Genomic DNA, 13,474 nt, shown 5'->3' with positions numbered 1-13,474 from the left:
TTTAACTTGTTGCTGGTGCCTTAAATTCACCCTTCTCAAAGACACAAGGCGTATAATCTTTCTTCATTAGTGTTAGCTTTTATTTCCTCACACTATAATTAAGGTTATTTGACGATACTTACAGTTATGAAGGTTTCATATTCAACATATATGTTTACACATTTTAACAATATTAAAAAAAAAACAATGAATCCCTCAATTTATTTATCTTATACAATTATTTATGTCATTTCTCCCCAGAAAACCTTCGATGAACACTTTGTTCTCCTCTGCTCTTTTATTTGGCACCAATGGTATAAGGCAACCCAAACCCTCCCATGAACAATGGTGCAAGAGAAATGAGTTGCTTAACATCTCTTTCCAACCTTGCACTTGAGTGTGCCAGAGAAGCGTGTGAGCCTTGTAACAAATGTTCCAGGCTTTGCTTTGATCATATCCAGTCTACTGTATGGTTTCTTCTTCAGTGGAGCACCGGATTGAACAAACACGGCTCCATTCATCAATACATCTCCTTCTGATCTCCATGTCCATTGCTTCCACTCAGACTCTGGGGCATAGTCCCTATGGGTCACCTACAAAAAAAACACATACATCAAACTACCCTTTATGTCCATCTTTATATAGCTCTTGATCTGTAACTTTCAAGAGGAAATGTAATTTACCTCTTTGAGGTGGGCCTCGTCGGGAGCGATGAATCGGTTGCCCTGGCTGATAATGGTTGGATGTTTGCTGCCACCAATGGCATACATTCTCCAGTGAGTGTAGTCATTGTTCACAACATGGAAGAAACCCCATCTACATCTTGGCATTCTCTGTATTAGTCCCTGACCAAAATGGTTGAATGCAATTGTGACTTGCATTATTTTATCATCTTCATATGCATCACTTGCACCCAACAAGATAACCTGCACAAAAAATCCTCATTTACATTTGAAATAATGTTTATGATGATTATATATATATATATATATATATATATATACAAATCAATGTGGTGTTCGAGGTTGAGTTGGTTACATCATTATGATGAGTGAAGTGGCTGTTTGAAATGGTGATGGCAGTGGATCCGACGATTGCATCAATGAGTCCATCCTGACATTTTGACATGGAAACATGGTCAATCCAAACATTGCTTGAACCAAAGATCGAAATCCCATCTCCGTCGCTGAATGTTCGGAGCCCTATATGGTCTACAGAGTCCCTAATCATGCCACCTTCTCTCTGAACAATATGATGTATCTTAAGGTTATGAATAATCACATTCTTGACAAATTGAATGGTAAGACCAGCCCCATAAGCAATCTGAACATTAGCTCCACGACCATCAATGGTCTTATCGCTTGTGATGATCAATTCCTTGGACAACTTGATGATCATGCTACGCGCAAATATGATCCACAATGGCTGCTTCTGGATCACAGCGTGGCGTAAAGTTCCTGGTTTCGGTTCCATGACATCGTCGTCTGAGCTATCGGTTACTAAATAGTACCTACCACGCAAGCCTCCAGTGGTTTTGCGGCCAAAACCAAGCACACACTTGGCTAGCCTCTTGCGGTTATTCGCCCATTTCTTCTTGCACCTCCAGCACCTGTCAATTGGATTGGTTGCCCTGCATGGTCCTTTGTATTTCCTTATATGCATAAGGTTTCTTCTAGTAGTACTGTTGGAAAACGAATCCGTTTCCCTAAAACCACCACAAAGTGTATATTTTATATCATATAACATGTAAGAGTGAAAAAAAAAAACATGAAAAATGGATTGAAAAATCACTTGTTAACTTCAAAATTGAAGTCAAAGGTGACTGATTCCGGGTCAGGTTGATAGGCCTCGAGCGCGTTCTTCTTAGCCTCGTCAGCTCTTTCCTTCCAAACCTCATCGAACTCAGCGATGTCAGCCAACAGGGTTGGAATGAGAGTGGCAAAGGAGAAGAAAAAAATCAATCTGATCAGCTTAGCTAACTCCATTTTTTTCTTCCCTTTCTGAAGATTTGCAGTTGAATCTCTTTATGCTGGTTGTAATGAAAAGGGTCTAGATAGGGTTGAACCCTGTGTGCAATGGGTTCAGACCCGATTAGACCGATAAAAAGATGAAAGAATGATGGGAAGGAAGGTAATTAAGTAGCTAAAATACCCGCATTTCCTGCTACGCCTTAGTTTTCATTAATAGAATAAAAGAGGTTCTGTGATTGCTTAAATAATCTTAGGCCATTAGAGATTTCACTAATATTAGTTAGCATAGAAAAAGGATTACCATGCTCTTATAACGGTTTGTTAGTTTGTGTCCAACAATGACAGCAAAATTGGTCGCAAAGAAAGAGTCAAATAAATGGTCTATCAGGAAGTTACCAACATGAATTCTGTTTTAAGAATGTTTTCTACCCTATTTCTGTTCACTTCACAGCAGCCTAAAATACCCGTTGGTATTTGAATCTTCACCCCATGTCCACACTCTTTGGTGCGGGGAATACCTGCCCCTTTATCCGTCCGTCAACTTTAATTGTTGGAAGTCTAGTAAATATAAAAATTAAAAGTAAAAATGAATATATGAGTGAAAGTAATATATCAAACTGAACTATAAGTATTATAAATAATATAGATGTATAAGTAGTAACATATACAGGTACGGGGCGGCATGAATTTCGACAAACTCGTCTCCCTACCCCACCCCACCCCACCCCGTTTTCTTTCCTATATATAAAAATACTCGTACCTGTTTTCCGACTCGTTAAATAACGGAGCGTACTCGTTTGATTAGGGATGGGTTATGCGGATACCCGCCAGGTACGGGTATTTTGATATCCCTAGACATCACTCCTCCATTACAATCTCTACAAAATATTGAAGCACAGGCAAGCGATCACATATATGTATAGTTGTTTGTGGTAACTCATGTTCTTACATCAGTATATATAATCCTACAGAAAGTGCACTATTATATGTATACTTGTTCTTATATATATACAAAATATTGATGTTAAAGAAAAAAGTTTTCCAAAGTAAGTTGCTTTTCTGACCATCTAAAATTAAAGCTAGCTTGCCAAAGACATTCTTTCCTTCAATTAACAGGACAAAAATACAGAGACATACATACAGTGGCATATGTAAGTATACATTGTTGCACCAGCAAGAACAGAACAATAAGTACTAATTAAAATGAAAACTCCCTACTTATAAAGTAAAGTTCTCTGAGCTCACTTTACACATTGGATGGTCTTTAAGCAGAATCACCATCTTTTAAACTCTCTAATGACTTTGGCTTTTGGCTTAGTTAATCGACAATTATCGTTTAAGTTAAAAAATCTGCATAAGCAAGCCGTGTGCGCTTCAGAATGTATTTTTCTCACACAAGCTTAAAAATGTAGCATATTTTGATCTTAACTTGGTTTATGAGATTATAATCCCGCGTTCGAAACGACGTTAAAAGGGTTAAACATACAAATCATACTGAAAATTTTTGTACTTTTAGAGTTTATGCAGTTTTCTGATGCTGTCACAAATTCTTGGCATTGAATCCACCTGAAGCATAGGATTTTTCATGTCTCAAGAAAGTCTCTTTTTTTTTGGGCAAATTTTCGCATTTTAAAAGTCGGATTCCCCACATACTTTAGACCATATATGGCAAAAGTACTTCCTTCATTGAATAATAGTATTTCAATTACTTCCTTTGCAATTCACTTACTTTATTCCTGCTCCCTATAACCTCACTAGGTAGGGCAAAAATATAAAAGAAAGAAATTATAAGCCAAGACTACCAAGTTTGATAGAATTATCATTTGTATTTACAGAATTAACTTTGGATAACAATGGAGGATTACTTGGTCAAAACAACATATGGAAAATTAAAGCCTACTTGACAAAAATAGTCTATATGTATAGGCCTCCTTTGCCTAAAGAGCAAATGTGGCCAAAAGAACAAAGGCAAAAATATACTTTTGGTCCCTCAATTATACCCTTGATTTCATTTTTGTCCTCAAACATTTTTTGCTCTCAAAATCGTCTCTCAACTATTCAAAAGTACCCTGTTCATCTCTCAAATGATTCCGACATCAGAAAAATCAAACGTGGCATCCCAATTGGCTTAATTTTTACACATATCATCCCACTTGGCTTAATTTTACACATGTCATCTCATAAAATCCCTAAACTATTTTGTTGTATAGTTTAAGCACTAAAAGTGCTAAACATTAATAGTTTAGACAAAATTTTGTTCACGTTTGTCAAAGTTTGCCGACTAGGATTATTTCGATATGCCAAATAGATGACACGTTGGATTTTTCCGGCTACTCTCTCATTTGAAGGACAAAATAGATACCTTTCAATAGTTGAAGGATGAAGTTAAGAGCAAAAAAAGTTTAAAGACGAAAGTGAAACTAGGGGTAGTTGAGAGACGAAATGTTATATTTTGCCAAGTAACAAGCCTCAAGGAATCAAGGAATATAGAACCAAGGGCTTTTTATATATAAGGACAAAAATTAAAAGTCATATTACAGTAAGGATAACCTTAAAAAAACATTAGGAAAAAAGGAAAAAGTTTAGCAACTTATCAAAATGACCATGAGAGTGTAACACTATTGTCACGCACGTAGGTTCTTCCTCCTCTCATTTTCTCTCTCTTCTTCTCTGTTCTTTTTCCTTCACACCGACCATCTGAAGTTGACTGTCCGATCAAAGCTCGATTAGCACCGACAGTCGATTATCACTTGAGTCGCCAAAAAAGTTTCGTGAAATCACGGCCACCGTTTGAAAAAAAAATCAGCCAATATGACCAACGTCGGCGACTATCAAAAACCCCAATCAACTCCATGGATCAAGGCGCATCACTTTAGAGGTTTTATTGCTTTTTTCGAACTCTTTTTTTTCTTCTGAAATCGGATTTGAATCTGTAGGTATTATATATGTTTTGAATTTGTCTTGATATGTTATTTGTTTCGGAACTTCAAACATATAATATTTTATTAAAGACAGGTAACCTCTTAGCAAGACAGATAACATTTAGCAAGACAAATAACATTATGATAGATATCAAATTAATCAAAACAGATAACAAATCACCTGCAGTCTGCAGATCCCAAATCAAAACCAAAAAACTACGAAAATTACCAGATTGCTGAAAATAATTATATAATGACAGATCGAAGGAAAACAATAAGATCTACAAGTCCTGTGGTGAGTATGAGTAAATCTAATTCGAATACAACAAAAATCAGAATGAAAAATCACTAAAAGAATGTCTTAGAACACTCAAAAAAGCCATGAGGGGCGGAGACGAAGTTTCCTGCGGAGGTCAGAGATGAATCATGTACAAGAGGCATGTGTCATGTTTGAGGATGAAGATGAGGGTATTTTAGACAATAAAATCATATATTTAACTTTTTATCATTTTTAGAATATTAATTCAAACTAAATGAACTCTATGGAATAAAACTTTTAAAAGTGTTTTTATTGTAACAAAACTCTCCAATAAAAGGACTTATATTTAATTTTCCCTAGAATCAAAAACTTTTTACACATGATGACTAAAATACCCTAACCTTTCATAAATGAAACTGCAGATTTTTCTGGATAATTAGGCTGACTATACTTAACCATCTCAACAAGGGAAAAATAACTAAATACCAATTTACATCACAAGCAATATAGTAGGCAAAGTTGTCGACACTAGACAGGTATTCTTCAGGCCAAAAATAGAGTCCAATGCCATATTAGCATAATCTAGTTGGTTTCTTACATTGATTATTTGGTTCCATTAGTTAATTGCTTTGTTGGATTCAGTTATTTACTGTTATTTCATATATACAGTCTAATTTCATTTTTTTTAATCAATTCTTTGATTTCTTTCTCATTTTTTTGATTTTTTTTTTGACACAGTTTCTCTTCCTGTTCATCATCCGCATCTGCAGAATCTGTTTCTTGAACAAAGAAAGCATATATATATATAAGAATTCTTTGACATGATTTCCGGAAAAGATGTCTACCATATTGTGGAGGCCACTGTGCCTTTATATGTTGCAATGATTCTAGCTTACCTATCTCTCAAATGGTTGAAACTCTTTACACCAGATCAATGTGCAGGCATAAACAAGTTGGTTTCGAAATTTTCGATCCCGTTGTTGTCATTCGAGATAATCTCTGCCAACAATCCCTACAAAATGAACCTCAAACTCATAATCTCGGATATTATTCAGAAACTACTTGCCCTTGCATTGTTGTCAGCATTAGCCAAATTGAGTCCTAAAGGGAACTTCAAATGGGTTATCACCGGACTTTCCCTTTCGACGCTGCCTAACACATTGATCCTCGGAATTCCAATCATCAAGGCCATGTATAAGGAAGAAGCAGAAGGTCTCTTAGCCCAAATAATTGTCTTGCAAAGCATAATATGGTACAATCTGTTGTTGATTGTGTATGAGTTCAATGCTGCTATTTCAGCCTCTACATCTGCAGCACAACCTTCAGAAGCTACCGGTAGGCATGAAGGTTTTTTTTTTCCCAACACAATTTGAGGATTTTATATATGAAATATGAATCTATCATATATGGGCTGTTTTCTGTTCCAAGGAGACCAGGAGTCAGATTCAGAAGCACGACCGAAAACCGGAACAGGAAGAGAAGTTAAAATCATGCTTATCCTCTCAACAGTGGCAAGGAAGCTTATGCAGAATCCCAACACTCATGCAACATTGTTGGGTCTTATATGGGCATGTATACACTTCAAGTAAGTCTACAAAATTTCTTTTAAACCTCATTTAAATCCCCCCTCGAGTGATCAAATAGTATAACCCTGAATCTGTTTCAGGTGGGGTGTGAAATTGCCTGAAATCATCGAGAACTCGATAAAGATAATCTCGAGTGGAGGACTTGGAATGGCAATGTTTAGCTTAGGTATGATTAGCAGTTAGAACCTGTCCAAATTTTTTGAAATATATCTTGAAAGAAATTTTTTTTTCTGACTGCTGATTTTGTAGGACTTTTCATGGCCTCAAGGAGCAGCATAATAGCGGGTGGCATTCCAATGTTATTGGTAACCATAGCAGCAAAGTTCATTCTAGGGCCTGTGTTAATGGCTGCATCGTCTGCTGCTATCGGTCTAAGGAGCACAGTCCTAAAAGTGGCAATAGTCCAGGTAGGTATATATTTCATAAACAAGCAGAAGAAGTAAGAAATTTGGCATTCAAAGTCCTGACTGTGTTGATGTATACTACAGGCAGCTCTTCCTCAAGGAATTGTTCCATTTGTGTTTGCCAAAGAATATGATGTTCACCCAGATATAGTGAGCACTGGGTATGTATATATATATATATATATAGAGTTACATATTCTTGCCTGGTTGAGTCTTAAAACAGTTCAAAAAACTGGTTTTAATTTCTGGTTCTTGTGGTTTACAGGGTGATTTTTGGGATGCTCATTGCCTTGCCAGTAGCATTGGCATACTACTTGCCATTAGCAGCCTTGTGATGAAATGACAATTACAGCAAAGAATTACAGAGTATGTATAGATGTCATAGAGACTTTTATTGATTTCATTATTAATTGTTTTGACTAGAATGCCACATATTTGATTGATAAATTCCAATAACAAATAATATTCACACCTAGTCACAAGCCATAGACCAGACTACTTTTCTTGATTACATATTTGATGGATCTCAATATTCTAATTCCTTATGTTAAGGAGTCAATTAATAATTAGTGAGAGGCAGAATATTTAATTGTATGTTGGTGGTAATGTACTATGGAATCTCTTTTCTTTTCTTTTTTATAACAAAAATTTTTTACTTTTTCAATATCCAATATGTGCCTAAACTAAACATGCCTCTTTTGGACATTCAATATAGGCCTAAACTTGGGCCGTTAGGCTCACAAACATAAAAGTTCACACCTATCGACATGGTAAGTTGGATCAATACCCGACATGGCATACATACGTTTCTCACCTATCGAGAGGGTGAGAATGGAACTCAGATTCTTTCAAATCCGTACGATTTGGCTCTAAAAAATTCGCCACTAAATTATCACGCAAATGGTTAGGAAATCTTCCTTGACAGTACTTTAAACAAAACATAGCAAAGAAATTCTTTTTCTTTTTTTTTTTTCTTCCCTATGATGAATTTCTCCATAGAGAAACACGAGAGGTAGGAGGTTTGGGCCGCTAAGCCCATATTATGCCCACTACTGGTAACACAAATGACAAAACCCTAGCTCCCTTGAGCAAAAACAAAAGGAAAGTGGTTTGGGACGAAAAAAGCCCAGATTAGGCCCAATAGTAATCCAAACACTAGCTGCCTTGGGCAAAAAGACAGGAAAGTGGTTTGGGCCAAAAAGCCCAAATTAGGCCCAATGTTAATCCAAAAACCTAGCTGCCTTGGGCAAAAAGACAGGAAAGGATGAGCTCACAGAGATGAGCGTCAAATTTCCTTTTCCCCAAGCAAAGGTCTTCACATAAATAAATAAAAAAATGGGGAGTAAAGGCCAAGAAATCATTTATTTATTTAATTTATTTTAGCGTGGTGAAAATTGAGCGGACGAATTTCCCGAGCAAACCCTTGGGACTTCATTAATTACCGATCAACCACGACCATTATAGCCGCTTCCACCGGATCCAACGGTTCACGCTTCTCCTGACAAAAGGGCCAAAACGAAAATAACAGAGCAAGAAACCCGAAAAGCCCTCGCCGATAATAAATGAAGATTTTATAAAATATAATTATCTGACCAATATATACATACCTCCATAAAACCCCAATTTCAAGCTCCAGAATTGCATCTCACCGCTCGCTTTCTCTCTCTAACTATTCTAGTTTGTTTGGATCTCCATTTTTGCGAGGAATCATGGCCAAGGGTCCTGGTCTCTACTCTGACATCGGCAAGAAAGCCAGAGGTTTGTTCCTCACTTTCTTTCAAATTTCGCAGATGTAGACGAGATTGAGGGGTTATACTGATATTTGTGATATAATATGTTTGGTGTTTTTTTTTTTTGTGTGCTATAGATCTTCTCTACAAGGACTACCAGACTGACCACAAGTTCACTATCACCACATATTCTCCTACTGGAGTTGTAAGTTTTGTCGTTCTTTCTAGAGTTTTCTCCTCTTTTTTATGCTAGGGTTTATCAGGATTCTGTGTGTATTTATTTCTGTTTGGATACTGGTAATGGAATTGCGAATGCAAGGGGTGTCTCTAACTATTGCACTCTTCTAAGCGAGAGTCTAAGGTTTTATTTTTCTTTTGATTTATTCAAGTTTATTACAATTTGTGGTTGTGGTAGTTTACTGCATTAATGATGAATTTAAGTTTTCTGCATGACGAGTTTACAGAAGTTTGCGTATACCACACTTTGTTATATCACAGGTTGCATTGTTTGCATATTCTTTTCATCATCCTCCTCGGAACCTTTATCCCAAAAGTTTTATGTTGCTACATGAGAGTTTATGAAAAAAATCAAAGGGAATACACTACGTGTATCTTCCTTTCTTACTCTCAAATTAGTCCGCTTAAGTTGTTCTTATAACATGCATTTTTTAATTGATTGAATCTTGCAATTAGTTTAATAAATAAGGGAATTTTTGATACACTGGGTTAATGCCAATTCTAAGCTTTTGAGTTAGTCTTATCATATTTTTTGCATGCTCATTGTGACATTTTTGGGAATTGTTGGTACTATGGGTTAATGCCAAAAGTTTTTGGACTTATGATATTGTTTGCATTCTCAGTGACATTTCTTGGATAAACATTTCAATTGATATACTCGTAGTTCATTTTTCAAATGCTGTTACTGTGTGCAAATATTTTGTTTTCTGGATGTACAATAGTTAACGATATGAATACTATTATAACAATGTTTGCACCCACGACTAAGCCTGGTTTTTCTTTGGGAAGTTATGATTGGAGTTTTTCTTCATATTAGTTTGAGCCACATAAGGCCATTTTATCAACTGGTAGACCTACGCCCACCTGCACAAAAAGAAAAAAGCTCAACCTGACATGGATTATGTTTTTCATTACTGCAGGTTATAACTTCATCAGGAGTAAAGAAAGGAGAGCTGTTTGTTGCTGATGTTAATACCCAGCTGAAGAATAAGAATATAACCACTGATGTTAAAGTGGACTCAACCTCCAATGTGAGTGCCTTATATCTTCCTACTCATTTGCGTCATATTTTTCCTCGAGTCTTGATCTATCTTCTGTACATAATTACTTTTTTTTGGTAAGTTCTATACATAAATACATAAAACCTGAAAGTGCGTTGATTCATGTAGTCATTTTTTTAATATTTCTTTTTCCTCTCACACCACACAACTTCATATTCTCTGTCTTCAAGATGTCAGTCATGACTATGCTATTAGTGGAACTTGATAATTGTTTTTTTGGCATACTTTGATTTTTTAGTCCTGTGGTTTTGCAACCTTATAGGCATAGATTCAAAACTGTAGAAACTAGAAACCTCTCTGACATGCGGATTGCGGGGGATAAGAATACAAATGTTTGAATTTCTTAAACCTTGCCTTTGTTGCCTTCAATGGTTCAGTGATAACTGCTCCATTGCTCCCCTAGGCATGTCAGTTTTAGACCAGAATATTACCACTTTAAATGTGGGATAATGCTACGACATATAACTTTATAGAAACCACTACAGAACCGCCTCTGTGGGAGTTGGTGTGACTTTTAACTCACTGATTTGTTTTCTTTTATGAGGATAAATTTGGTGTTGGAGCACACTTATAAAGTGCAATGGTTGCCTGAACTATCTACACTTTGTATCGGAGACATTCAAGACTGATTTTATGAAATATGCAAGCTTGTGATGCCACAAATGCATTAGGAGCATCACAATATTTTATGCTGAGTTTTGCTTTGCTTCGTGTGTACAAGGAATTGTAGTGATTAAAAAACATTTCAAGCTTAGAACTGATAAGATTTACTGTCACAGATGTTTACAACATCATTTGACATGAATAAGTTGCTTGATTTGTTTCGTTTTAACCTGTCTCTACTTTGCAGGACATTGTTAGGAACTGTAAATGTTACAATAATTGGAAGTAGAAGCATGCTATGGGGATTATCTTTAAGTGATTCCCATGAGTTCGTCTTTTCCTTTGAGGATTTTATAAGTTCATTAGTTTCTAGTTGATTTTTTTTCCTGTATTGTGTGTTCGACTCTAAATGAGAGCTTCAACAGTGTTCTTTGCATCTCTTTTTGTCCTTCAATATTCTTGTCTGACTTTGGTTGCTATATTTTGTATCTGCGTGATTGTCAGTTGCTTACAACCATTACAGTTGATGAACCTGCTCCTGGGCTGAAGACAATTTTTTCCTTCAGAGTTCCTGATCAAAGGTCAGGAAAGGTAAGCAATTTAATATTAGTTTTCAAAGTAAATTGATCTGGGTTAGTTTTTAACAATTGTTTTTCTTATGAGATTGATATAAGGATGATTTTCCTCTTTTGCTTGAAAATTTTCATTTGCTCCCAAAAGGGCAAGTGTGAAGGTTGTCTGATTTTCCATGATTTTGTGACAGGTGGAACTTCAATATCTGCATGACTATGTGGGGATAAGCTCAAGCATTGGGTTGACAGCAAACCCTATTGTCAACTTCTCTGGTGTAATCGGTACTAATGTTGTTGGACTTGGTACTGATCTCTCATTTGACACCAAAACTGGAAATTTCACCAAATGCAATACTGGTTTGAGCTTTTCAAATGCAGATCTGATTGCTTCATTGACTCTGTGAGTGGTTACTTTTCGTCTTTTGATGATCCTGGAATCATTGTTCAGTTGCTGCATTTATATGTGTGTCTGGGCTCTGAAGTACATGTAAACCTCTTCTTTATTGAACATGCATATATTTTCCTCTTGATGGAGTCCTGTCCTTTGCATCTGTTTTTGTTTCATATGCTTGACATGTCGTCATCATTATTTCTTCAAATTTCTCTCTCTCAACTCTGCTGCGAATGGTGCTAAAAACTAATTACTTTCATGCAGTAGGTGGTTTAAGATATTGACTCATTAATGCGCTTTTTCTTGTTATCCGCAATGACATTGATCTGCTTCTTCCTTTTTTATTTTCTAACTATAGAAAGCTTGATGGTTTTAAAATGATGCAGCTTGTGTATGGTGACTTAAATTAAAATCCTTGTTCATTGAGTTCGAGCTTTAGACTCGTGTTTTCTATACTGAAACCTCTTGCTTATGGATTTTTCAGCTCCATGCTGAGTTCAATGCTGCTTTGTGTTTAAATTATTAAATGTTTGTTCTTCTGAACATCATATGATGAGTATATATTGGTACAGAAACTTTGACTGGAATCTCTATAATAGAATTTGAATGTTAAGTTTGGCTTTACGCAAGCTTCAGTGCTTCGGTCTTCTGGACTGTCTTGGTGCATCATATTACGCCTATACCTTGATTTAGAATTGATGACTGGAAGTTTTTCGTAGAATATTTGCTGGTTTGAGCGCTGTTTGTTCTGTGGATAAAATGATGAAAGTTTTCCCCAGTTTATCAAATGACTTGTATACGTGATACAGGAATGACAAGGGTGACTCAGTTAATGCTTCCTACTACCATAGTGTGAACCCATTGACTAGCACAGCTGTTGGTGCTGAGATTTCCCATAGCTTCTCAACCAACGAGAATACTATCACTCTTGGCACTCAACATGCTTTGGATCCATTGACTACTGTGAAGGCACGTGTTAACAATTTTGGCAAGGCAAGTGCTCTCATCCAGCATGAATGGCGGCCAAAATCATTCTTCACTTTATCTGGAGAGGTAGACACAAAGGCTATCGAAAAGAGTGCCAAGCTTGGATTGGCTGTGGCTCTTAAGCCATGAGTTTCAAGTAATTTTGGTTTAGAGCTGTAAGTGAGGGATTGGGATGGCAACATGTTTTTCTATTCAACTTTCTTATCTTTAATGGTTGTTGGTTAACCTGTTGGACAGGTGGATGGTACTTTGAAATATTTATATTTTTAGGTGGTTTTTGCACTGTCAAAATAAAATTATCTGGGGATAGAGTTAGACTTGTGTACTTTTTTTTGGCTCCCTCAACAGTTTCTTGTGGGAACTTTGTCATTTCCATTTTGTTATTGCTACATCACAATTCTGGCAGGTTCCATTTCCATTTTGTTATTGCTGCATTACATTTCTGGCAGGTTTCATGGTCATTTTGATGCCCAACACATATCTGCTATCCAAAACCATTATCAGGACATGCTAGTCCATTTAAAAGCTCATAAGGTTTAGGGTTTAGGGTTTAGGGAGGATTTGATTGCCCTGCACAGTTGCACTTATACCATATGTTTTCCTTCAAATTACTGAAAGTTCCACAAAGTTCTGCTGTAAAGAGACTCATTTGTACAAAAGCAAGTTCCATCACTTTCCCTAATAAACACATAAAGCCATAAGAAGTGGCCTTAAAAGTCCCTCTTTCATCTAACATCACCTTTTAATTCCCAGCTAACCACCCAACTCATCTCA

General features: G+C 36.3%; 3 protein-coding genes across 3 annotated transcripts; 2 read left to right on the top strand and 1 right to left on the bottom strand.

Moving 5' to 3' along the window:
- Nucleotides 1-243: 243 nt before the first annotated feature.
- On the bottom strand, nt 244-1,964 carry LOC119980062 (pectate lyase). Its single transcript, XM_038822718.1, has 4 exons — nt 1,771-1,964; nt 1,018-1,684; nt 663-905; nt 244-572 (listed from the first exon to the last, which is right to left on the bottom strand). The coding sequence occupies exons 1-4, from the start codon at nt 1,962-1,964 to the stop codon at nt 348-350; spliced, it is 1,329 nt and encodes a 442-aa protein (XP_038678646.1). The 3' UTR covers nt 244-347.
- Nucleotides 1,965-5,950: 3,986 nt separating this feature from the next.
- On the top strand, nt 5,951-7,559 carry LOC119980114 (auxin efflux carrier component 8). The gene is made up of 6 exons (XM_038822774.1): nt 5,951-6,476; nt 6,561-6,714; nt 6,796-6,881; nt 6,965-7,122; nt 7,204-7,280; nt 7,385-7,559. Exons 1-6 carry the CDS (start codon nt 5,951-5,953, stop codon nt 7,452-7,454), a joined length of 1,071 nt encoding a protein of 356 aa, XP_038678702.1. The 3' UTR covers nt 7,455-7,559.
- A 1,160-nt stretch (nt 7,560-8,719) lies between these two features.
- Nucleotides 8,720-13,105, top strand: LOC120016577 (mitochondrial outer membrane protein porin of 34 kDa-like). Its single transcript, XM_038869414.1, has 6 exons — nt 8,720-8,877; nt 8,987-9,054; nt 10,007-10,117; nt 11,255-11,341; nt 11,514-11,722; nt 12,523-13,105. The coding sequence occupies exons 1-6, from the start codon at nt 8,829-8,831 to the stop codon at nt 12,827-12,829; spliced, it is 831 nt and encodes a 276-aa protein (XP_038725342.1). The 5' UTR covers nt 8,720-8,828; the 3' UTR covers nt 12,830-13,105.
- The last annotated feature ends 369 nt before the right edge of the window (nt 13,106-13,474 follow it).

The sequence above is a fragment of the Tripterygium wilfordii genome, chromosome 15 (assembly GCF_013401445.1).
Source record: "Tripterygium wilfordii isolate XIE 37 chromosome 15, ASM1340144v1, whole genome shotgun sequence".
NCBI lineage: Eukaryota > Viridiplantae > Streptophyta > Magnoliopsida > Celastrales > Celastraceae > Tripterygium > Tripterygium wilfordii.
The sequence above is the reverse complement of the archived record's forward strand: the minus strand, read 5'-3'. Positions and strand labels throughout refer to the sequence as shown.